The following is a 25,567-nucleotide window of genomic DNA, read 5'->3' as shown; positions in this document are numbered from 1 at the left end:
CCCGCCCCGCCCGCCCTCGCCCTCCCTAATTATGCAAACGGCCCGGGAGCTGGGGCACCGGTGAGTTAAGGACGCGGGGCGGGGCGGGGCGGGGCGGGGCGGGGGCATCGAGGGGACCGCAATCACCGCGCCTGAGGGCTAACCACACGCCTTTTCATCCCGGAAGATTCCCGTGGCAGCCAGAGGGAGGAATGGCACCGTAGAAAAGGGTGGCTGGGAGAGGGGTGAGGGGAGGTGGAGAGGCGGGGGCTGCCAGTTTCCTAAAAATATATTAAAAATTTAAAAAGTTCGTGCGTCTCAGTCAACCAGCTCTCAAAGCACTGACACCGACAAGGTTTCTCCGATTTTCTTCCAATAAGTTAGCGTTTTCTCATGTTTAGTCTTATGTTTATTTTCCAAAGGGGAAAAAATCATGTTTTTATTATTATTATTATCAGTATTACTAAGCTCGAAAGAACCGAAGTGGAAAATCCGGACGGTGGTCTCCAAGTGTATCTTGAAATAGACACTGAGAACCGATACTGCTGCTCCGTGGTACGCCTCAGTTTTGTTTTTTTGTTTTTTTTAAGTTATTTAGTTTTGTTTTTTAAAATTTTGATTGTATGTGTATCTACCTAATATAATTCTTCCAAAGCCAATCCAATATTTTTAAAGCTAAAATTAAAATTTGTTTCTGTTTTCCTTTTGTATTTAAAACATCTTTCCTTTTTTTTTTTTAATTTTTCATTTCCTGTGTTTCTCCTCCTTGTCGCCAGTTTTACTACCTGGGCCTTCCCCAGACGTGTGCCTGTTAGTGGTGGTGTTGTTCAAGAACATCTTGTCCATGCCTTTGAGCGCCTCGGTGAGATAGTTCTGCAGGGCCGTGAGCGCGGCGCAAATGGCCGGGGCGCCGAAGCCATGCGTGATGAGGCTGAAGTGCGTGAGGCAACTCTGGATGCCCGGCTCCAGGATAGGGCTGGGCCGGCTGTTCCCGATCGGAGTCCGGTCCTGAGCCAGCAGATCCGTAAATTCTTTACAAAGTTGCCTGCAAATGGGGCGGGAGAGGAACAACAACCACAATAACAAACAAACAAACACCACCCTCAGTGTCGTTGTCGTTGGCATTAGAAAGGAGACGCTCACACAAGCCCAGAGGCGCCTGGTCACCGGAGAGCCGGGGAGCGAGGCTAATGTGGGCGATTCCGCTCTGTTTCCTTTCCCAGCGCTCGGCCTTCTCGAGCAGCTGGGACTGGAAGGGAAGCGGGGGTGGGGAGGTGAGGCACCCCTTCCATCCCAAAGCCTGGCCTTTTTGGCAGCCCCCTCCCCTGCCCATCCCGCCCCAGCCCCGACACCCCACCCCACCCCGCCTCCATTATGCAGGAAACGGCAAAAACCCCGCTTTGGGAAAATCGCTAGGCTTTTAGCATTTGATTTGGAATATTCAGTCCTTTTTAGCTCTTACCTGACAGTTCTTTTTAAAGCCCTTTCCCCCTCCTCTCTCCTGCCTCTCCAACCTCTTGGCGATCAGGCTCAGAAAGCCCGGAAAGATTTAGGGCCCTGGGCCACAAGCCTGTCCCTCTCACAGAAGCAGATTGCTGGAGCTGTGCATGGCCCAGGGCAAGCAACTGTTTATTCCAGGAGAGAATGCTGATTCCATTCAAAGCAAAAAGCTGTTTACCTGCAGTATTTGAGAAGGGAGGTATTCCCACCACCACCATCTCCCCCTTTTTCCCCCTTTCTTTTAAAGTGTAGGCTACGGAAGATCTTTGTACAACAGGATTGTTGTCCATAGAAAAGGAGTCCCACATTGTTTAAATAAAACCTAAAGGTAGATGGTTAAGACTCCAGGGAGGGAAGATTTTTATTTGTTGAAGGTTTTTCATTCCTCAAGGCACCCAAATCTCCCAGTCTTAGAAATCTTGCATGCCTAACTACGGACTGAACTTACTTGAGAAATTTTTAATACAGGAGATGGACAAAAGGATTTTAGCCCTGAAGGCCCAAGGGCTTGGTTTGCCCTGGGCAGAGGCATGGCATCCCAAAGGTCACAGCCTTTCACAGACTGGCAGGCTTCTGTCAGCATGCCTCCACCTGGTCTCCAGGGTGGTGAGAAAAGAAAAACTATAGGATTCCAATCCCAGGCCTCCCTGGGATGGTCTGACACTTAGTGACACCTGGCCTGGCCAACAGAAGAATAGGGCCAATGCCTGGAGGCTCCTGTGAGTGACTCTGGGGCACCTATTCCAAGGGGATCACTCCCAGGAGAAGTAACAGCCAAAGGAGATGGAAAACACCTCCTCCCTCACCTGCAACAGCCAGAAAAGGTTTTTGGTTTTGAGACTGATGGGTAGAAGACACTGCCAGGCATGCTCTCACTGGTTTCTCTGTTCAAAATGCAGGCATACATCATCCCCACCAGGAAGAAACAGGTTACAGTTTTGCCCTAAATAGGGCAGTTTCTTAAGTCAGAGGTTCCTCAGAATCACCTGTGGGGTTCAAACAAACACATCCAGGCCTCCACCCTCACTGGTTCCCATTCAGGGAGCCTGGGGCTAGGTCCACGAATAATTATCTTGGAAATGCTCCCCAGACGATTCTGATGCTCACCTCAGGTTAAGAAATGCTGGCCTAAGAGAAGCCACAAGCACTCCTCAGGGAAACCACAGAGTTGTTTGTGGAATCCTGTTATCTAATTTATCCAGTTTGGCTTTATTTTTTCCCCAAAGTACCTTTACTCTTTTATAAAGCACCAACAGTTCCCCTGCCACTAGCTACCAAGGGCAAGGGGTGGGAGGGCAATTTACTGACAAAGATCTATTATATTGCTAGTTAGTACATCAAGGAAAACCTTCTAAAAAGAGGTGGGTGCCAGGTTTTGATCGTTGGAAGGGATGGTTAAAGGCTTTCCTGAAGTTTGTACTCATTACCAAAGTGCCAAAAAGGAAATTCTGAACTGCGGAGAACAAATGCTTAGAGTCAAACATTTTAAATCTTCAAAGCCCAAACTGGGGTCTGTAAGCAATTAAAGTTCTGGGACATTAATATTTTTTGACCCTGCGGAAAGGGGCAATCAAATTCCAATCACGTCTCAAAAACATCTGGACAAATTTGAGCAAATGATTTTTCAGCCTTCCATATATATCTTTAAATTACGCTGTCAACGGAACAAACCGCGTCCTGGAGCACTAAATAAATGAGCGCCGCTGCTTGGGCCGCGCCTGCGAGAGAAACGTGCGGGTGCACGCAGCGCCGCCCACTGAAGGCCTGAGCCGGCCATAAAACACCAGCAATATGACATCGAAGCCAAAGACAGGAGTAAATCAAATAAATAGAAAACCCACTGTAAAAGTTCAAATGAGCTCGAGACCTAAATTTAGCCAGAGATTTACTAGTTTCCCCTCTGGAGTTGTAGTAAATTCTACGTCTGTGGAAGATGCCAAACAGCAACGTTGGAAAGAGAGTAATTAGAGCTGGGGGTAGAGATGGGTACACGTGGGTGACATATAGACACCCTGAGTGAGCACAAGTGGCTGTGTGGGGAGGACAGGAAGATGTGCAACCTGGGCAGAAACAAGCATCCAGAGATGCAGGAAAGAACTGGAATAAGGCCCCACCCGGAAAAGGTCTGCCTGTCATCCCCAGCGCTGGGGATGTGAATTGTTAAAAAGTCTGGATTCGGATTAATAAAGCTATGCGTCTCAGAATCTAGGAAACAGAGAAGACTGACACACACACACAGCCCGTAACCGACGCTGAGGGGTGGGGACGCGCAGGGGGCGGAGCTGGGAGGGCTCCCTACCAGCAATCCACCACTGAGCTGGGAGCTCCCACCGCCTCCTCCCAGACGAGGTGGCTGCGCAGGTTGGGAGTAGGGACGAGTTTAGGACACTCACTTGGTGGCCAGCAGCATATTCTTCCGAGAGTGCAGGTCACTGGGGTCCGTGTGCTGCCGGTTCAAATATTCAGAAACAGCTTTGGCGGGAAACTCCGTTTCGCAAATATACCCAAAATCCCGAGCTAAATGAACAGCTTCTCCTGAAAAGACAGCCGTAGAGGAAAAATCAGCACCCAAGACTATCCCCCAAGACCAGGAGGTGTTCCCTGGTCTATTGTTATTGTTCACAAAACAGGTCAACTCTTGGGGGCAGTAGCAAAGGTGGGACAGACGCCCAAATGAACATGGTTCTCAGGCCATGATTAAAGTTGATGGAACAAACTTGGTTCCTTCTGCTCCTTCCAGCCTCTCCATGATCACCCTTTCATTCAAATCCTAGCTAGGCATCCCCTGAATAGTTTCAGGTCTCCCACACTCCAGCCCTAAGGGAAAGGTGGGCCGACTTTCAGGAGCCACCTTGCAATTGCATCTAGATAGACAGTGAACTGAACATTCAAGCCAGATCTGCCCCCGGCCCCTTTTTTAAGCATCTAACATGTTAACACCTGCTTTAAATAAAATTTAAGTCTTCCCAACTTTTTTATCTTCCTATAATAACTAATATATACAAATATAGATCCCTGTGTGCCTATGTCCACATATATTAAAGAATATGTAAATCATACATGGATCAGTGTCTATCCAGCAATGAAATATTTATTCTCCTTGTCAGTTTCCTGCTAGTTAGGTTTCAGGTTTCTCCTCTTCAGAGGCTCCTGCCATCATTCTCCTAGTTAAGGATTTTCTACTGCACAAAGATGACATAGCAGCTATAGAAAACCTGGACAACTGAGAGTTTCCTCAGTTTATGTGGAAACCCCTTTCGAACAAAGCATTATTACCCTTTAAAAACACAGCCTTAGGGGTTCAAGGGATGATCTTAACATAAAAAAGAGGTATGCTGAATTATCCCATAGCCACATTATTTGTAAGGAGCATGACTACTTTTAATCATCATTAGCATAGTAACCAAACACTTCCGGCTTACAACAACTCATAAAACTGAAAACTGCCAACGGAATATTGGCATTTCAGTGGGTTTTCCAGTTCCTTTCCTTTTTCACCCAAATCCCTGTCTTGGGCTGAAATTACCTTGACTGCTTTTCAAAATGAAGATTGTGATTTTAGCAATACGCTAAAGGGCAAAAAGTAAAACCCCCAGGCTGAGAGGCAACCACTAATAAGTGTGGTCTGGAAATTTGGTCACCTCTGACTCTAGAGGGTAAGTTTGGGCCAGGCAACTTTGCCTGAAAGATGGCAAAGTGCAATACCCGTCAATATGATGACTTTATGGTTGCTGCCTAAATATTCTAAGATTCCCTCCTCCAAAAACTAACTCCCCGAAGGAATGTCATAATATCATATCTATAAAAATAGAAGAAAAAACCAAAACCTACATGTTTGATCCTAGAGAAAATTCTACAACTTGCTCTATTAGGCCCTTCTGGCTGTATTTCCTGTGCCTTCCACAACCCACAAATTCAAATGCAGATCCATTTGTTCTAGACTCTGGAGAAGATCCTGTTTATTACAGACCATAAATATCATCTCCAATCCCAAAATTATAAGCAAATTAGAATGTGCTTGTTCTAAGTATGGGTCTTTAAATTTACAACTGAAGATCATACATAACTCCCCTCCATGTTTCCTATCTCCCTCTCCCCATTACCCTCATCCCCAACCCATATTTCTCCTAGGTCACTGGTCTTATGAAGCTCTATTTCAATAAATCCCAGGTAATCAGCGGGAGAGAGGGGCCCTGGAAGTGACATGAGTTTTCAAATAACCATTAGAGGTCATGAATGCAACAATAATTTCACAAATCAACAGTGTGTTCACTGCTACTGACAATTCAGAGGTAAAATTTGGGAAGGAGAAGGGGTATAGAAGGGATTACTGGTTACAGAGTTATTCTTGAGTTTATATAGAGGTTGTTTCAGGTAGCATGACCTGCACCTTGGAGACCAGACCTGAGCACTCTCCAGAGCTCAGGGACCCTCACACACATCCCTTGGCCTCTGGACAATTGCCGCTCCCTCTAAGTAAAAAGACCTTTGAACTTTTCAAGCAAACGCTTGACATCCAACTCATAAGGGCACAACGATTGCAATGATTTCCAGTTAATCATGAAACGTGTAAAATGTCAGCCTTCAGCCAACAGTTAAACTCTGCCACTTCGTGAAATAGCCACACGTCTTGCTTACCTTCCACCAGGGAGGTGAGTAACGTGACATTTGCTGCTTTGCGTCTGCCCGCGGGTAAATTCAAACCGATTTTTTCTAGCCTTTCTCGCAAAGATCTCCCCCCATTTTTCGATTTGGCTCTGAAATTGCAAGAATTAACATTCTGATTAACCTCAGAGTGTTCCTGAAACAAAGTTTAGATTTAGCAATCTAAAGCCCAGTGGAGCTTGAAGAGGTTTTAACTTGAGGTTAGCACTTTTTTTTTCTTCCTTTTGGTTATTTGCTGATAGTTTGCTGAGGTTTGCTTAATTTCTGCAATACAGAGCATAAAAAAATTGAGTCGTTTTCTTCTATCTCATGAGAATAAAAAATGACACCAGATGGGAATAATTAGGGTGTAGGTTGTGGGTCCAGAGAAGGTAGAAGTTGCACGTGCACAAGCCCAGCTCTTTCTTGGTCATGGAGCCAGAGAGGTGAGCCGAAGTCTCGGCAAGTACAACCTTGCCGAAAGACAGGAAGAACTGGGTGATTCAGAAAGGAGAAGGCTCAGCCTGAAACAGGTGGGCTTTGAGAGTAAGTGGTCAAGAGTCACAATAAAATGGAGTTGGGTTAAAAGGGGAAGGAAGACTGAAACATGAAACTAATGATGATGTTAGCAATCATAATAACAGTAAAACTAGCACCAAAGGAGTTTAGTTACATCATAAGCACTGTATATTGATCATCTCACTTAATCTCATAGTAAGTTTCATACACACACACTCTCAATTCCTAGGGGTGATTGAAACAAACTTCTACACCGTAGAGCTCAAAGGACTCACGTGAATCTGAACTACAAAGCAGAGCAGAGCAAAAGGACTCAAAGTGAAAAAAGTATGTGGGTCACACCCTTACTTCTTCCCAATGATCCCCCTTTATGTGCTAAGGTCTGGGCAAAAATACAAGAAAAAACCTACTCTGACTTCTCTTGCTGTGCTGTTCATCCGGCCACTTTTAGGGAAGAAGGGGAGTTTCAACCCCCAAGATAGGCTAACTTGAAAAGTTCATGTCATGCCGTGTCACACCTTCATATTGGAGGCACTAACCAAAGAGTTCAGTTGTTGGCAGGGACTTTTGGGGAGGCTTTGAATCTTAAGAAAAAAGGCAACTCCTCCCCCAGTTTCCACAAGGAGTCTGTGAATTGTCTTTCTCCAACACTGGGGAGCATATGAAAGGCCCCAAGGAATACCTGTCTATACTTCTAAAATGGTGTCATTGTTATTTTTGGTAGTGGTACTGAGGAAAGGAAGTCACACAAGTCTAGAACAAAGCTTTTCAAACTGCGGGGCACAACGCATTAGCGGGACAGGATCAACTTAGTCGGCCGCCAAGTGCACTTTAAAACAAAATAAGAGATCAGAGTACATTGTAGGTGAGAAGGGGGTTGCTCCATGATACTCCTGTTTTAGGTAAGTGTGCGCAGATTCTGGGTCCCACTCAAGGTAGAGAATGCCCCGAAGGGTCCTGGGAGTGGGAAGAGGGGCGCCGGGTACAGGGCGGGGAAAGTGGAAGGTCCCCAGGCCCGCAAAGCGGGCGGGAGGGCGAGGCGGCGCGAGCTGGGCGCGGAGCACGTGGTGGCTGCGGCAGTAAGCTACAGGATTCGGTTGCTAGGCAACCGCGCGGCATTAAAAAGTGGTTGGAGTGGTGGGTTACCTTCTGAGGACGCCGCCGAGGAGAGACGCATTGAGGCATTCGGGGGGCGACAGCCGTCTCTGAACTTCTCCCACAGTTACTTTGTATTTTGAAGTTGAACTAAGCAGAGACAAACGGCCTGGGACCGAGCAAAACACCTCGCCGGTGTTGACGGACATGCCTCCTAAGAAGCCATCTTTATTCATCATCAGAGAAGTCACAGATTTGGGAGGAACCGGAACTAGAGAGAGAGAGAAAAAATATGCCATAAAGGTGACCGGCTTTCGATGCTAGTGACCGCCAATAAAATGAACGTGTCGCTGCCTGCGCAGGGGGAGGCCACAGGCCAGGCGCCAAGAGGAAAGCTGCAGGAGGAAGTGTTTGTTCCCATGGTTCCGCGGTGCGTCCAGAGCACTGTGTACAAACAAAATGCAAAAGCCATCACCTCTGGAAACTTACCCCAAGTGTGTGGGCATGTGAGAGTGGCTTGCCACAGTCCCGCTCACTACACAAATCAGGAAAAGCACGCAACCCAGAGTTTGGATTGTGCTGTGAAGCCAGACAAATCCGATTCCATCACGTGTTGGCTGTGTGACCTTAGACATCTCACTAAGCCTCTCTGAATCTTAACGTCCTCATCTGTCTCCTGATAATCACATTTGGTGCTGAAGCCTGAAGGCGATGCTCCCTATCAGTGATATAAAATAGTAATACCAATGGTCTTTATGGGAACCCTTCCCTCCTCTCCTATTTGGTACAAATCTATGGTCATCACTGGCAAAGATCAGGATGGTGAGCCCCATCAGTCACTCTGCCCAAGAACAGCCAAGTAATAATACCATTAAACTGGGGCGGTTGGGCCCAAAAGAGCTGCTCATTTCTCTACAGTGGATCCCATTCTTTGCTATATCCTAACAACAGATTCATTTAGAAATGAACCCAAATGCTCCTCTCCAGTGAAAGCAATTCCGCGGTGACATGAATTTTGTTTACAAATTAACGTAAAGCACCCGGCTGGTGATTGTTTGGAGCAGTTATGATTTACAACAGGTGCCCTGATCAATCAACCAATCACTCTAATTCATGTGAGCGGCGGTCTTGCCTTGCCCCAGTTGTTTCATTTCGGCAAGTAATTGATAACAAACCGCACTCAAGGTATGTTTTATGCAGAAGTTAATAAGAGCTGACAGCTGGTTGCCACTGCTACCCAGGCGCATTCAGTCTCTCCAGCCTGTATTTCTGTTTAATTGTGTTTCAGTGTCATCTGCACCTTAGGAAGAGGCGGGGCTCGGTAGAACCAGAGGCTGGGAGCCAGGAAGAGTGACCGGTCAGCTTCCCTGTTCCCTGGCAGTCTCCCTCCCTTGGACTTCTACATGGCTGATGCCCATCTTCTTTCTGCAGGCCACTGGGCAGGCAACACTCCCTGCTGGCTTGCCATATATCTTAGCTTCTTCCATGGGGATCTGAAGCCCCTCAAGCACCTCTCTCCAGTGATCACCAGGCCAGGGGACTTATTGAAACATGCAATGTTTCTGGCATGAAAAAGGATGCTTCCGTTCTTTCTTTTTTAATAAAGACTCTGTCTCACTCTATAATGCTGGTAAGAGAAAGATATGCTTTTCCTACTCTCTGGAACCTAGAACCCCACATGCCAAGCAAGTTATATAACCTCCCTTGACTAGAACAGACTAACCGCCTTGTGTGTTCTCGAAACAGCTCTCTACCACAGATCCCAGCATTCAGACCTTCATGATATTTTAGAGACTCCTACAAGGTAGGTCTCAAATCTTCTATTTCCTATAAATTGCATTTGGCTCTTTACAAATGCCTGTAGAAAGGGCTTTCTGAGGAAAGTGGACAGGGAGACAAGCATTCTCTTTTTCTACTTCTTAGTAAATGGCAACCCACTCCAGTATTCTTGCCTGGAGAATCCCAGGGACGGCGGAGCCTGATGGGCTGCCGTCTGTGGGGTAGCACAGAGTGGGTCACTACTGAAGCGACTTAGCAGCAGCAGCAGCAGCAGTCGTAGACATTTTAGAGTTTCTGATCTGTCTATATAGTCTGTCCCAAGGCTGAATGAATGATGTCAGGTAACCAAGTGAATATTCTGCACTGTCACGGTGGTGGGGCAGTTACAAAGTGGGCTTTCTTCTTTCTGATTCCCTTCATCACAGTCAGTGAAGTGCTTCCCATTTGAGAGCAAACCAGTGCAAATTCAAAGTGTATTGATTAAATGTGAGTAAAATACGAATTTAAAGTCACTTAAAAAATAATGATTGGGGTGGGAACACCCTGTCGTTTAATTCTCTTACACAATATCCACATCTATTTCAATATGTCTTTTTTTTTTCACTGCTGTCCTGATTTCCGTATTTCAGATTCATATGCAGGCACTATAAACAAATAATGTATGATCATGGTAACCTTGGAAAAACTTTTCTGCAAAATACAGATGGCCCTTTGTAGTTTTAATATGATATGAACTATAGAAATAAGTTGTATAAAAAGCCTCGTCTTTGATATTCAGCAACATTTAAAAACTTAAATCCTACTGTATTTAGAAAGAACATTTTAACAGAACCCCACCCCATCCCACATGGCCAATCAACTTGAAAATAGTAAGTTAATTCCTATTTACCATACTGGATAATCGAGTATCTGCTGAGAACTGGAATTTTGCCTGCTTTTTACAGTCCCAGGTGCCAAATCTCTTGGAAAGCCAGACCTTTTGGGACATTTTATAGCCTGCCCTCAATTTCACTATTGTTAATTGCCTGATTTACCTGACAAGAGCAATTTCCTTTGGGGAATGTCCATAGCTCCCTCCCAAGGGCTGTACCTTTTTGCATATACATTATCACCTAAATATCACCCACCCAGGCAGCATCCCTCAGCACTCTGCTGTCTAGGGGGAGAAGGAAGGGGAGAGTGGTGATGTTTTTTCACACTTCAGGTTATATTTCTATTTTTGAATTTAAGTACCAATCTTGTTCATACCCTCCACTCTCTCATCCTCAGGTGCTAAACGCTGGCCTTTGAATGGTCTCCTAACTAGACTTTGCACATGTCTTGTCTCACACTCGTCCAGCCTACTGTTAGCATCTACCTTCCCCTCCACTCTCACACCTGCTTTCCTCAGCTGATTAACCCCATATTTTATTCTCTTTGTCTTTTCCCTTCTGCTTTCCTCCAGCTTATCAATAAACCCAGGGAGCAACAGGGCCCGGTTGATTTGTTAGTAATTATGAGCACACTGCTCCTGCTCACGGAACCCAGAGATGACTAAGATAGGTTTAAAGCGACAGCAGGAAATGGTAAGGAAATGGAGCATAGCAAAACTCAGCATGAAGCTTTCAGTTCTTTACATGTTTACAATTTTCTGTGCATACATTAAAACTGGGTGGGATTTTTTTTTTCCTCTTCAGTTCTCAGTTGGATAGCATGGCCAACTTCTGGATGTAACACCCACAGAACTTGCCCCCTCCCTTTTAACTTGCATTATATGGGGGCAGAAGAACAGAGGTTTAAAAATCGATCAATATTTCATTACAGGGACTGGAGTTTAATTTGAGAGAGTGGAAGGAAAACCGATTGGAGAAAATCTTATTCATTAGTGGACTCTGTAGAGCCAAAGTGTTAATAAGCTAGCGTTTCATCTTTACTCTTTATGCTTAAGTATGAAATCACAGCTCTGATATCTTTGTGTTTGACTGGAGGCGGGTCTTCTGTGGTTCTGATCTGTTGGTGGGAGAGAAGGAAGAAATGAACCCATCTAATGCACTAAAGCCTAAGTCGCTCTGAAAGGTGCTCAGACTTAAATATGGAAACTACACCCAGAAGCAGCAAGAGGTGGAGCACTGCTTGAAATAATTACTTATCACCAGCAGATCACCCTTTTCCTCATACTTACATTGTTTCTCATCTACCTGGGGGCTAAATGTTATTCCATGTATATAAGAGCATGTGTATAAACATGAGCACTGAAATCCTAAAGAAAAAACATAAAAAGGATTCTCACAGAGAAAGCCAGAACATAAGAAAACTACAAACATCCAGTGTTGGCATCCTTTAGGGGCAAAGCCTAGGAGGCTGGAAACTGAGTTGGATCCCAACATTTAATTCAGTGTATGGGACCTTGAGAAAGTCATTTGTCTTCTCTCTGTCTCAGTTTCCTCACTGGAGGCTGGGGGTGGGAGTTGGAGAAGAGTGTCTAACCTTTCCAGCTTTGAAATTCTATGAACTCTGATTCCTCCCTGGGTGGCTGGAATGTAGCTGAGCGTCTCTGGTTGAATAAAGGCCGATGGGGACCCAAGTCAGCTCTGAAAACGTGAACCTCTCCCTTTGAGAGGAAACTCATAGCCTTCTCAGAGGTTCTGACAGACTCTGGGTACTTTGACCTCCTAGGTCAGAAAGGGGAATCTCAACAGAACCCCTTGTAATTGAAGTTGGCAATTTCTCCATCTCCCCCGATACCCGAGAAAATCCACACCAATCAAAGTGTTTATGTGGGGAAGGGGCCAGAACTAACGGGGAAAAAAAGTGGGAGAGAACCAAGAGGTTGAACTGAAACTAACCAAACAGGATATCCCTAAGACCAGTGAAAACGCCCCATAGGCACAGCACTTGGACCTTGGACTCCAGCCACGCCAGACATTCCAAGAAATACCAGCATCTTTTTCTGCTGTGTACGATGTCCAGTCGATTGCATATTGGCCTCTAATTGTACCAAAAACTTCTTCTGAAAGCCTAGGTGAGCCTTCTTTAGGCTGGTAGGAGAGTGGCAGTGATCATTTATAGGAGCTGGGCACCACCCCACCCCCTGCCCGACCCAGATTCCTAATCTTAATGGAACTGAGAGTTAAGAATGATTTTTTAATGTCTCGTTGGATTTTTAGACTGTTAATGTACCGAATCCTTCTCATTATTACTTTATTGATTGCTCATTGACCAGCCCCCTTCAAATCGTATTAACCACCCTCTGCCGGTTTAGATTAGGAGAGTTTAAAAAGCACCTTTCATTACTCCCCCCACCCCCAACTCCTGCCATGGAGTTGAGACTTGCTGGCTTAATGGGAGCTCTAATGGGGCAGCTAAGAGGAGAGGGGCCCCAGTCCCTGCCGATTGCATTAATAGCTCAAAGGGGGCCAATACAGAAAATTAGCCGTAAACGAGCTCTGGAGATCTTCAAATGAAAGAGCCATTTATCACGTTGGCTACCTTCACTCCACTCGTTTGCTCTCTCTACTGGGAACAACTCATTTCCTCTTAACTAAATTACTTCAGAAATGTCAGCTAAGCCCAGATAGCAAACATAAGAAGAGAGCTAGCCTACAGTGGGGTGATATCAACATGGGTGAAAAACTGGACAGGGTTAAATTTTAGGACGGAGACCTCGCATAATTAGAGAGACACACGGACACACATAGAGACATATAGCCTTTATGTCTAAGTCTTCTCCCTTAAACACACACAGAGGCAGAGAAACCTAAACCTGGGCCAGTTGCTGCCACTTTATTAATAAGGTAGACCTTTAAAAATTTCTCTAAAAACCCATTAGAAAACAAATAAAGCAACCAAGTCCCTTGCCAGTTGTTGAAATTTAGACTATTTCATCCAAGAAACGTTCTCACCTCCTCCTTTATGAAATTAATCTCTTCCTCATAAAGGTGGGGGAGGGGCAAAGACGGGAGACCAGAGGGCAGGGAAAGAGCTAATGAATCCATAACATTATTTTAAGTGGTTCATAGTGATCTAGAAAAGTAAATCAACCACTTATTCCACTTTTGCCCATGGCTCTCTAAAGATAAAAATAGAATATTAGGATCTTTTCATCATGTAATAAAGCAAATACCTGAAATATTAAATAATAGACTTGACCTCACACTTCATATTCATATCACACTCCTTAAATCAATAGAATGACTGGGGTGCCACTTAGATATGTTAGGCTGTGCATTTTTAAAAAGGTTTGTGGGGGGCATAAAAAGTGGTCATGTTTCCAAAACCAAAAACTGCCACGTTAGTCAATATTCTCCTTTTCTTATTCCTGGAGATCCTCATATACATACATATTCACATTTCACTGACAAACATACACAAGCCCTGAAACCAAAGCATCCCACATCTAAGAATATTTTCAGCTCCATTTTGTTAGTCAAGTTAAGTTCCAAATATTTTTATCGGCTTGACTATTAATAATATTTCTGATTGGTCATCAGTTGGGCATGCCCCACCGCCAGCCCCGATGCTGTTTCAGCCCCCATAGAGAACTCTGAGCTAAGGGGTTCTAGCTTTCCATGAAAAGGGACGGAAACTAGAAAAGAACCAAGAAAGGCAATGAAGAAGCGCCTCTCCTCCTCTCCACACTAAATCCGCACCACCACCCCCTTCCCATCAACCAGCAATTAACCAGAAGAGAAGACCCAGGAGGGAATGGTGAAAGTGAGCTGTCAGCGCACTTGCAAATCCAAGCGTAAGCCCAAGTGTCCCAGCAAACCCAAACCCTGGCATTAAAAACCCGAAACGATACTATCTAAGGAAGAGTCGGAGACATTTGGAGGAACACTTAAATACTTTTACCCCAAACCCTACTAGTCTTCTTCAGGATATTACATTCAAAAGCCAAATGGCATCATTTCAAGTACAGCCTCCCCTCCCCACCCCCCTCCTCTCAAAGTGACTTTTTCTGCTTTTGTAAGAGCAGAAAATTGAGCACACCTCATCCTGTTTGCAATCCTTCCTTCACAACCCTTCTACTTTATCGGCTTGGCTCTGCATTACATTTCAAACCATCCTTTTTCTTTTAATTGTTTTTGTGAATGTCATCTGGCTCAGATGAATCAGAAGTGACTGCAGCTAGGGATTGTTGACACCAAACAGAAGGACAGGCCTTCTCCAGCATCGATTAAAAAAAGGGTTACAGTAGTTAAAATTGTAGCTCCAAATACCGGTTCTTGCGATAATTAAAGATTGCACTGTTTACACATTCAAGCTCCTAAATTTGTGGCATGTGAGTGACATTCGGGCCTTTTGGCAGCCACACTAATCGCCAGGCATTCTCTCAGTGACTGTCAGAGAAGAGGGGGGAAAAATTAAGCAGCTGCAATACGCCCGAAATGAGTTATTGTAATTACATTTAATTAGTTTAATTAGTTAATTATTTTGCTTACAGCTGTACAAGAGACTGCAAACATTTGTTAATATCACATGCCCTTTAACAGTATGGGGTGATTCCACAGTCACACTAAATCATGAATGCATATGTAGGAAGATTGAGAAATGTTCAGAGGCCAGCTCAGCTTCTCAGGAAGAGCATATTTAGCGACACATTTGGCACAGTTAAAAAAAAAAATCTGAAGAAACAACTCATAAAACACAGAGAACTGGGAACAAAATTACCACCCCAAAATACAAAAGCAAGGAGAGAAGGAGCTGCCCCAATGGCATAGGGTTTGGCTCAACAAACTCCAGTTATCAATGAAATAATTACCTCATATTTTTGAAAGCAGTGTTTCCCAACCATACATAATGGTAGTTCAATTATTTATGATGTATCTAGGATTGCTAGCGAATGTACTGTGAGAAAAATGGCAGTGATCTCTGTCTCTCTCATCAGGGTTTCTGCCTTCAGTCCCCCACCCCCATCCCTTCTTCCCAACAGGCATTTTCATCCAGATAGCCACTGTCCTATGATTGTGAACAAACACTGGTGTCTTATAAAACAATGAAGTCCTTCCAAGTGAAAATGCATCATAAAGACATGAATGCACAGGAAAACTTTGCTTACTTTGGGGGGAGAAGAATCCATACCTTTTTTTATGACAGACTGGTCCAATAGATTCATGCCGCTGTTATTGGCATCTTCAACTGACTGTGAATATAAAAACATCACTATTCAAATCGACTGGATATTAAAGAATCGCACACATAAATCATGTCATTCCAAACTGGAGTTTCTGTTATTTCCATTTATATTAATTCACAAAGGGAGTATTATTATTATTACCTCCAAATGGACACAGAAATGAAATTCACCCAAATTATAAATTTTTCCAATGGAAGAAGAGGAAAGAGGAAACTGTGAGAGGCATCTGGGATGCAGGATTGGTTTAGTGATTATATTAAACATAGATATTACATAGACACATAAACTTATATTATTCGCTCTTATGAATTGTGAAAACTTGGCAGCCGCTGAAAGATTTCCACCAATATTAGTCAGAGCGATAATCTGTTTTCTATGCTATCCCAGTGCATCTTAACCCCAGAGTCATTTTACAAATACATAATAGTTTACATTATAGGATTTTAATTAAAGTCTGAGCAATTTGGAATGGAATGCAAACAGCAACACATAGGAACACGTTTGCAGGCCGTCAGGACCGCACACCCACTGCAGTTCACACACATCTCAGTGCTGTGTGAACTTCCTGCTGCAGGACAGTCCCTCGGAGGGACCTGCACAATCTGCTTCCCCTGCCACTGCTGCTGCCCAGCAAGAAGCACACCTGTTAGGAAGGCAGTTACTACAGACATGCACACGCGCACGTGCGCGCACGCACACACACACACACACACACACACACACACAGGATCTCCCGGTGAGCAGCACCTGGGTCATGGCAAAGAACGGTCACCTTCCTTGCCAGTTGCATTCCAGAGAAGGAAAATTTCGACCCTAGATGTTGGCTGCACTTCAGAGGGGAAATGGCTGTTAGAACGATATTCTTGCTGTCAGGATGCACTAGACTTCTAGCTGTACATCCCAGGGCATCCAAAAGCGTGGATTCCCACCCTCTTCTCCCCAGTGAAAATCAGTGTTAGCCTTTCCTGCAATGTCCAGCCGCTTTCCTTGATCCTTACAAGCCAAAGTTTGGACCAGTCTGTCACCCTCTCTACAGAGGAGTAAAAAGCAAAGGGTTTGAGAGGGAGGTTGTGTTTAGACAGCACCTCCCACCCACTCAAGCTGCATCCCCAGACAGGGCGTGTGTTCATCACAAGGAAGAGACTGTCTACCCCAAACAAGCAGCACATTAGAAACAAGATGATCTAATCACGGAGGGGGCATGTTAATTTGTTTCTTTTCGTTTTTAATAGCCACTCTTCTGTTCTCAGAAAGATGAGGAAAATTGTTATTCCCCATAAGAACCATTTTCCATGTTGCAACATGCCATCTCCATCTTAAGAAATAGTAAAAAGAAAAAGCTTAAAAAAAAATGCTTCATGTAACCTGTTCGGAATTCCCAGGAGACCCCACCATGCACACCGGGCGCGCACACACAAGATTCACGCCTTTCTGTGCTCACGTGTCTACAGCGGCGACGTGTCCACGCAGGACAGAAATATTCGCCTGTGTCTGTGGGCGGGCAGACCCGCGATCTTAGGGGCCGGGACCGTGCGCCCCCACACCTCACCCTCACGTCGGTACGTAAATATGTATATACGCCTCATCAGCGACGTGGGGTAGTTGTGGTAGTTAATGAGAAGGCTCTTGTCTGATTTTCTATCTAATTACGGCCGCCTGCTGGGTTTTTGTACAGGATATTCACGCAGCATGCTGGCGCTTAATCGTCACAGGGAGGATCGTAAAGATTTAATTAGGACTGCATGCGGAAGCTCGGAAAAACAACTCAGACTCGTAATTACTAGACTTCTTTAGTTAAAAGTGATACCAGGGGTTGCTTTAAGACAGTAGGGTGTGTTTGAGTGTGTGTGTGTGTGTGTGTGTGTGTGTGTGTGTGTAGGGGCTTTGACTTAACATCTTCATGTGTTTACACTCAGGTAGGAGAGGTGATGAGAGGTTAGAGAGCAAAGACCAGAAGAAGGAAAGAGATGTTCACAGCAACTGAACAAACTCCAAACTAAGTACCATCTCCAGCTCTCTTTCTTTCTGATGCTGTTTTTCTGAGTTTTTAACACTGTCCCCTATCCCTGCGTGCCTGCCCGTGCGCGGGTGCTTACGGATGCGCGCGCGCGCGCGCGCGCGCGCACACACACACACACACACACACACACACACACACACACACACACACACAATGGGTGAAATGTAGCATACCAGAACCCAAACAGCGATTTGCTGGTTTAATAGCCCCTGTGAGTAAATTGAAATAGAAATTGACAGGGTTTTATAGTTTCATTTAAAAAATATTAGAAGCATTTGGTTAATTAGCTCTTCTCCTTTGCTTCTCTCGCGATCAGGGCGGTGGCCCCGCGTGTGTGTCTGGGTCACACAACATCTCGCCCCGACCCTGGGCCAGGTGAGGACCCCTGGCTGAGAGGCCACTCCCCCCTCCTTGGGCTGGCAGCTCCCTGGTATCTGCCAGATCGCGGCTGGGCTGATATAGAGAGATCCGGGGCACACACTAGGCCCCTGAGATGGAACAAGTGACTGGTGTCCGGGCTGAGGCACCTCTGGTCCTCTTTTTAGATGAGGTGGGGGCGCAGCCCACCCATACTGCAGAGGCAGGAAATGGGAAACGCTGAAACCGCCAGCCGCTCCTGCCACATAGTCCCCTGAACTCCTGATCCCTAACTCAGAAGTGGAGCCTCAGGGATGGAACAGAGGAGGCGCAGCCTCTGGATTCAAGGGTCTCATCTTTGGTCCATCTCCTCCCCTGTCTTTCTTTGTCACCTGCCCCGTGTCTCCTTAAGCACACCCGGTGTCAGGAGGCCTGTCATCGTGTGGGAGACAGAGATCCTTCCTTTCTCCTGGGAAGGCCCGGGGTGAATTCCTCCTGACCCCTGGCACCAAGGGTCAACCCTGAGAAAGTCTCATGGGCCTCCCCACCTCGCCAGGGGACCTGCTGAGATGCTTCTAGGGGAGGGACGGGGAGAGATGGGGTGGGCAGGGAGCAGCCAGGGCCCGGGGCCTGTGCTTTCTCTGCTCTGGGCTCTCTCCACCTCCCGGGTCTGAGCTCCGGCCGCAACTTCGACAAAGGTATTCTCCCAAACACACACCAACCTGACCCTGTTTTACTCTGCCTCTTGCACCTGACCAAACCCTCCAAATTTCTCACAATTCTGTCTTAAAAATACAATAAAATGACTAAAAGCAAAGAAATCTGTTCCCTCTTTGGGTGCAGTCTCTGGGTTTAGTAGCCTGAGCCACAGAGTGGTAGTGACACAGCCAATGTAGCGTTGCCAACAGCAGTGCTGATGAGTTGATCCACTTTCATTATCTAGCACTTTGAACCGTACCCACAAAGGTTAATTTAAAAACTTTTCCCCCCAGACAAGTATTACCCCGATGCATTAAAAAAAAAACAACACTATTGAATATTTCCTTTCTCATATGATATTCTGAAATGAGCAATATCTCCAAGACAGAAACAGTTAAACTCAGTTAAATCAACAAAACTACCACTTATGACTATGGGTAAATCAAGCCACAACTCAGGTGATTCCATTATTTCTGGAAATACTAAATAACTAAATTTCCCTTAAATCAGTAAACCATCATAGATGAGACACAGACAGCATTTAATGCTATCACCACATTTTAACTGTTCAAAATACATTTCCTTCAGCAAGATAAAGAGAAAGGACTCACGCACCTCTTCTCTTTCCCATTTCATGTTCCTTCGCTTTAGAGGTATTTCTATAGTGATGCGTAATATAGACAACCATGCCAATGACACTGAAGAATCACTTGAAAACCTTTCAACCATATTTATCTTTTCTAGAGACTATTTAAATTAAAGAGCAAAAGGAGACCTGCTCAGAATCACCCAGACAGTTTTCAGAAATCATTTCTTTGATGTTTCTTTGTTTAATTTAACCAAGTATTATCCACCAAATCAGGCTCCATTGTGTAGGTTGCAGATGGGATAGTGATGGGGTGGGGGTGTGTTTGGAGCCTTTTGTTTTAAGAAACAAACATGTGATGCCTCTTCAACTGGTGACACTGGGGAGAGGAGGGTACTAGCAAAAAGAAGGACTGGGGAAGGATGTGGAGAATGTTGCTCCACTGCTGGGTTTCATGGTCCAAAAGGGGAAAAGAACGTCCAAAATGGTATGTGTCCTCATGAACCCCCAAACAGAATTATGACTTTCTGGGTCTCTCCCCATAAATCTTCCATTGCTCAGATGCTGCCTCTGGAGCTCAGTTCTCTTGGAAAAGGGTTCTACAGCTTATGGAACATTCAAAGTATGACCTGGCTTGGACAAAATAACACATGTTTTTCTTCCCAATGTGCCTTGTCACGCTTAACAGAGTCTTTGCAAATTGAGCAGGAACCTCTATAGAGGTTCCCGCACCTCCATGCTGCAGCTCCAGCCTCCAGGCAGCCAGGATTCCACCTGCCACGTCGGGGGGTCAGACCCAAGGGGGTGGGTTGAGAGGGCACCCGGCTTGCTTCCACAAAGCCAAGAGAACAGGAAGGAGTTCCCTAGCTAAGGCAAGACAGAAACACCTAGCTTTGATTCTGATGATCCCAAACTAGCAAAACACATGTACACTTTTCTCCTTCATTCTTTCATTTCTCATACTTCTAGCTTTCCTCATCGAAACCCCAGAAAATGCCACTAGAGAGTCATACAGGTAATACACAGTTACATACATTGAGTCCAGCTGGTCCTATACTAAAGATGCAAACTACCTCCCCCCTCCACCCCCCCTCCCCAAAGAGCTGTCCCTCCCCACCCGTCCCCCCTCCCTGGGCATTTGTTACTTGTTTATTGTTTGTTTGTGCACCATTACCTGGACGTCCTCCATGCCGGGATGGCCGAGGCCGTGCAGCGAGAGGCTGTCCCCCATGCCCGCGTCAAGGCCGTGGTGTGCCGAGTGCAGGAGCACGTCGGGCCGGCGGACCGAGTGGTAGTCCCTCCGGGGGTCGAGGCCCGAGAGCTGGGGCAAGGCGGCCCGAGGCTGGGGCAGGAGAGAACCGGCTTCTGAACCCACTTCTTGCCGCTGCCGTTGCCCCCAGGGATGCTGCTGGGGCTGGTGGAGGGGGTTCAGGGAGTAGGGGTCGTTGACGTGGGAGTAGGGGTCCTGGCTCTGGTGGTAGGGGAGCGGCTGGTAGGGGGGCGGGAAGTAGGGCGGCTGGAAATCTGACGACGGGGTGTGCGACAGCGGCGGGGCGCTGGAGTAAGGTCCTTGGGACACCGAGCCCAGCTGGGAGAGCCGCGAGCTGTGACTCGGGACGCCATCGTGCCGGTCCTGGGAGCAGAGAGGAGAGAGAGAGAGAAGGGGAAGGAAAAAAAAAACAAACAAAAAACACAAGCGACAGATGGAGAAACCCGGCTTGGGCATCTTCTTCCCGGGACAGGGGAAACAAGAGTCTGAAACTTAGCCTCCCAAGCTGACTCAGAGGGTACATGATTTCAGCAATTCCAAACGCGAGGCTTTGGGGAAACATGGGGGCGACTCACCCACTGAACCAACATCTAAGCCTTCTGTTGGGGTGCAAAGCCAGCAAAAGGGATGAGGATAAAGTAACACTGAGTATGGGGTGTGTGGTGGGGGGATGATCAATTCCCTAATGAAAAATACAGGAGTCTAACACATGGTATTTGTTCTTCTGGGTGTATTAGACTATGTTTTTCTAACTCTTCCAGAGGTCCAGAGCATAACAAATAAAACTTCCTACTACTTTCTGTGTTGCTCCTCTCGTTCAAAACCAACTTCTGCCTTTCTGGCAACCCAGCCCACTGGCCAGGAGTTCCCCCAACACAACCTGGTCATTCCAGGACACCTAGGAATCTGTCTGATCTGAGTTTCCAGTCACCCCTTCCTCCTCAAGAGGAATTAAATAATTTATGTAGTGTTGGGTTGAAATGGATCTCATTCAAAAATCATATCCTGAGTCCGTGTTAAATTAAGTTGAACTACGGTTCAAAGGAGTTCTTTCTAAGGTTGCTTTTCTATATCTAATACTGTCCCTACTCCAGGGTGTGAAGATGAAAGACCTGGGGTTGGGAGGGGGGAGAAACCGAAAAATAAAAACAAAAGGCCCAGACAACTTCATGTTGGTCCTAAGTGGACTGCTGAACTCAGCGAAAGGGGAAGGTTGTGTGTTTCTCCCTCTCCTCTCTGGAAATGCCATGGTAAAGTCCCCATGGTTCTTTCTGGAGACATAGTCACCTAAATTTCCAAACTGCAACGGCAAATAAAAAGTTTTTCTGTTCGGCCTCCCCCTACTCCCCAGCTGACTCATGGAGCTCAGACAACACACAATGCAGAGAAGCAGCTGCAGCCTCGTCCAATTATGGTGCTAAATTACCAAGCCAAAGGCGCTCGAAGGAAGACAGAGACGAGAGAAAGAGTGAGACGAACACACAAGAGACAGAGACAGAGAGACAGTGAGAGGAGAGAGCATGCAATTCTGGTACAACGTGAATCCAGACTCACCATGGATGAATAGGTGTGGACTAACATCTGGAAAAAAAAGCCTGGTTACTGCTCAAAATCAAACAATGATTAAAAAAAAAAAATCAAGGAGTCCAGCAGAGAAACGAGCTGGACACAGGAGCCGAGCTTGAGGTGTTTCCAGGACAAGCCATCAAAAAAAAAAAAAAAATCCCCCCCCCACCCCCAAACGAGATTGGCGACGCCTGTCACACACAGACAGAGCTGTTCATCGGCCTCTTGCTTGTCTTTTTGGCCTTTTTTCTTCTGCGGTTCTTTGGGGCTCCTGGAGCAGTCCTCTTCCGCCCGAAGCTGGGCTCAGACTGCTCGGGCGCCCCTTCCTCCCTCCGCTTGCCTACACCGCCTCATAATAATTGATATTCATGACTATTAATATTACACGAGTACTTTAAAGGGAGAATGGAGGACAAATGGAGCGTGAAGCAGCAGCGGGCGCAGAGCTCCCCTACTATTGTAAATGACGTTCATTCAGTGGAGAATTACTAGATGTAATCAGACGAGGGGGCTGGCAAAGGCAGACCGGGGGAAAAAGTTTAGCAGGAAAGAGGCAGAACTTCAGTTAACTGAGCCGGGGACGCGCGTAAAGCAGCCCCTGCTCCCCTGGACCAGACGGTGAAAGAGAGAGCATCCTTGGGGTCTTGTGCTGAACCGTAGGTGTCTAGGTTCCTGGAGAGGGACTTTCCTAATGGGAAGAACTGATCGCCCTAGGTGCTTGGCGTGCAGATTACAAAACAAAATAAAAAGGCGTTGCCTCCCTCTTTGGAGGGGAGAGCAAAGGAAACCGGTGGGCCCGGTTGTTTACAGTGACGTTTACAGACTTTCACAGTATACTGGAGATGATGCTTATTTATTAAAGGACAGAGGCCAGATGGGGGGCTTTCCATCCCTTGTGTAGCCTTTCCCTCGTTAGTGCTCCTGCAGTCTGTGATTTTTTTTAAAATTTCATTTAAAATATATGCAATCAATCTTCAAGTACACTAAAGTTATCCTTTCCAGGCAAAGCCAGGGGCAACAGAAAACCTTTTTGGATGTTTCAGGAACCCGTTCAACTGGCCTGACTGCCATTTCTGTTAAAGTTCAACCTTCCTCCCGACTTAAATAGACTCCTTCCACCGGCTTCGCGTTCTCCTATATTTTTTTGAGCAGAAAAATTAGGCAGATAGAAGTACCTGCAGTATCTCTTGTCTCTCTCCGTCGGTCTCTCCTCTCTCCCACCCCCTTTATTCTCCCTTCTTTCCCCCTTCCACTCCACCCCTCCCTCTTCCTTCCTCCTCCCTCGCATTTAGCCAGTCTACTTTTGGACTCTTAGAACGAGTTTTATCCTGCTTACTTTTCGGAACCCAGTGAAGCCCCTGTCTGTATACTCCGAGCTGTTTACACCGTGGTCCCATCCCAGCTCGCGCCAAGCCCACTTTGGGCGCTCACATTCTTTAGGACGGTTCTAGCGCCTTCGACTTGACCATTATCCCGGCTGTTAAAAAAAAGGAGGCCGAACCGAAACAAACCCCACCAGGCGGAGGCGCGGCTCTCCGTTACAGTCAATACACAACCACAAAGAGGAAAGGAAAGCCCCAGTCATCATTGTGCAGAAAGACGAATCTCCTCTCTCCCTCTCTCCTCTCTCTCTCTCACACACAGACACACGCACACAGACAGACACATACACACCCCAAAATCAAGATTCGGGGCTGGGCAGAGCTGGGAGATTCCTGGCGAGGGCGCCGGGCGCTGCCTCTGAAACTCCACCGAGTGGCCGTAAGGCGCGCGTCGGCTCCTCGGAGCAGCGGTCTGGGTCGCGGGGCTGGGCCAGCGGAGTCGGGAGAAGCCCACTCCCAGCGTCCGCAAGGCGGCTCCCGGTCCGGCTTTCTGAGATCGTCCCGGAGCGGGCGGGGTGGCTTGTCCCCCGCGGGTTGGGGATCCTCTGCGTTCCACCGCGACCGCTTCGTCCGACCCAGCGCTTTTCCCGCGCCGATCGCCCGAGCCTTGGCTTCTCAACCTCCCCTCTCCGACTCCCTCCCGATCTCCAGCCACCGCCCGCTCGCCAGCTTCCACCTCCCTCTTCCCCAATTCCTCTGCCCCTTTCCCTTCACCTTCCTCCAAGCTTTTCTTTCTCGCTGCCCTCCCTCGACGTCTCCTCGAAATCTTCGCTTTCCCTTTCCCCCCTAGCCCCTAATTCGGGGGCTCCCCGGCTGGTGCGCTCGGAGCAAAGTTCCGCGGGCCTGGGCCGCTCTCCCCGCTCCTTCCGGCCGCCCGTCCCGCGCGCAGCCCTGGCGCCCCGCCGCTCCGTCGGCGCCCGAGACCCGAGCGCACGGCCCGCGCGCCGGGCCCCAAGGAGGCAGACGCCCGCCGTACTGCAGACAGCATCTCCATCCGAGGGGGAGTCCCCCTGGCCTCAGTGCTAACGAACCGTGCGCACTCAACCCGGGTAGAAAATTCCGTTAAAAATGCCAAGACATGGGGCCGTTTGGACGCCCCGAGTCTCAAAGAGCGAAACATGAAAGAGAAAAAGAAAATTTAAAAAATTCTCTGCTACGGCTCCTTGGCTTGCGCTCTCTCTACATCCATCTATCCGTCTGTCCGTCTATCCGTTGACCACCCTCCTTATAATTTTTCGTGCTCTACTTGGATCCGTTTGTTATCGATCTCAAAAATTTTACTAAAAATAAAAATACAAAGCCCGAGTCTGTTACGAAGGAAGCTTGAAAGTCTAATTCTCTCCCACACTCAAAACGAGGAGCCTCTGCCTTTATTGGTCTCTATTTTCTCTGCCCACATTCACTAGCACTCGTTCCTCATCAGATCCTGAAGGAGGGGGGGCGAGGAAGAGAGAAAGAAAAATAAAATAGCAAAAAGACAGAGAAATCTCCCAGGTTAAAGTAGTCAGATTTCCACCTTAAAGTCCCTTTTCAGAATGTCCAAGTCTCCCCAAGCCAGCTTTTCGAAAAGTTAGAGAAAGCTGAGAAAACCGGCCGGAAATCTACAAGCAAATAGCTTAAAAATATAGATGAGTTGGGGTGTCAAGAAGCTCAAATTCTCTATCTGCAAAGCTCTAAGATGCATCTGGGGGTGTCGGCTCACCTCATAGATATCTTCGTACTTGACATTCTCCACGAGCTTCCAGAGCATGATGGCAGCCTGGTCTCTAGGAGGTGAGTGCATTCATGTGAGGAGCAGATGTCTGGCTTCTCAGGACTCCGCTGTCTGTAATGATCCATCTATAATTGGAAATGGGGGATACACACCAAATCCGACGCTCCTCTCCCATCGCAACTTATATCTGTTGTCTCAAACAATAGGCTGGAGAAGTAAGCCTCAGCTGAGAGAAAAACATGATTACACACACTGGAGTTAGATGCAACCCACAGACATATATATTCTAAAAAATCATAAACACATACTTACACCCAGACACCCACATTTAGTTATATAAGC

The 25,567-nt window shown here is 46.7% G+C and overlaps 1 protein-coding gene and 2 long non-coding RNA genes across 4 annotated transcripts in view; 2 read left to right on the top strand and 1 right to left on the bottom strand.

Annotated features, from left to right (window-relative positions):
• Window positions 1-365: 365 nt before the first annotated feature.
• On the bottom strand, window positions 366-25,294 carry TFAP2B (transcription factor AP-2 beta). Of its 2 annotated transcripts, none has more exons than XM_081520827.1 (7): window positions 25,214-25,294; window positions 20,468-20,926; window positions 15,577-15,637; window positions 7,789-8,008; window positions 6,118-6,236; window positions 3,873-4,014; window positions 366-1,024 (listed from the first exon to the last, which is right to left on the bottom strand). In XM_081520827.1, the coding sequence occupies exons 1-7, from the start codon at window positions 25,292-25,294 to the stop codon at window positions 724-726; spliced, it is 1,383 nt and encodes a 460-aa protein (XP_081376953.1). In that variant the 3' UTR covers window positions 366-723. The 2 variants fall into 2 exon arrangements, with proteins under 2 accessions (XP_081376953.1, XP_081376954.1); XM_081520828.1 differs by lacking the exon at window positions 25,214-25,294 and adding an exon at window positions 22,118-22,486.
• Window positions 7,755-9,359, top strand: LOC145517715 (uncharacterized). The gene is made up of 2 exons (XR_014062279.1): window positions 7,755-8,922; window positions 9,026-9,359. It is a non-coding gene; the product is annotated as an uncharacterized LOC145517715 (long non-coding RNA).
• LOC145517716 (uncharacterized) overlaps window positions 9,484-25,567 on the top strand; it is a 60,018-nt gene continuing 43,934 nt past the window's right edge. The window contains exon 1 of the long non-coding RNA XR_014062280.1: window positions 9,484-9,541. This is a non-coding gene — a long non-coding RNA (uncharacterized LOC145517716). The remainder of the gene's footprint in view (window positions 9,542-25,567) is intronic.

Source organism: Giraffa tippelskirchi, chromosome 8 (assembly GCF_054371585.1).
Source record: "Giraffa tippelskirchi isolate mGirTip1 chromosome 8, T2T-mGirTip1v1.2.pri, whole genome shotgun sequence".
Taxonomy (NCBI): Eukaryota; Metazoa; Chordata; class Mammalia; order Artiodactyla; family Giraffidae; genus Giraffa; species Giraffa tippelskirchi.
Note: the sequence above shows the minus strand (reverse complement) of the source record. Positions and strands in the feature narration are given on the sequence as shown.

What these genes read in the sequence shown, in the direction of transcription:
- TFAP2B (XM_081520827.1), bottom strand. Translation starts at nt 25,294, where the DNA reads ATGCACTCACCTCCTAGAGACCAGGCTGCCATCATGCTCTGGAAGCTC. An exon ending in CCGGCATGGAGGACGTCCAG is followed by an intron (nt 15,638 to 20,467) that starts GTAATGGTGCAC and finishes TTATATTCACAG; the next exon opens with TCAGTTGAAGATGCCAATAA. An exon ending in ACTCACCTCCCTGGTGGAAG is followed by an intron (nt 4,015 to 6,117) that starts GTAAGCAAGACG and finishes CTGTCTTTTCAG; the next exon opens with GAGAAGCTGTTCATTTAGCT.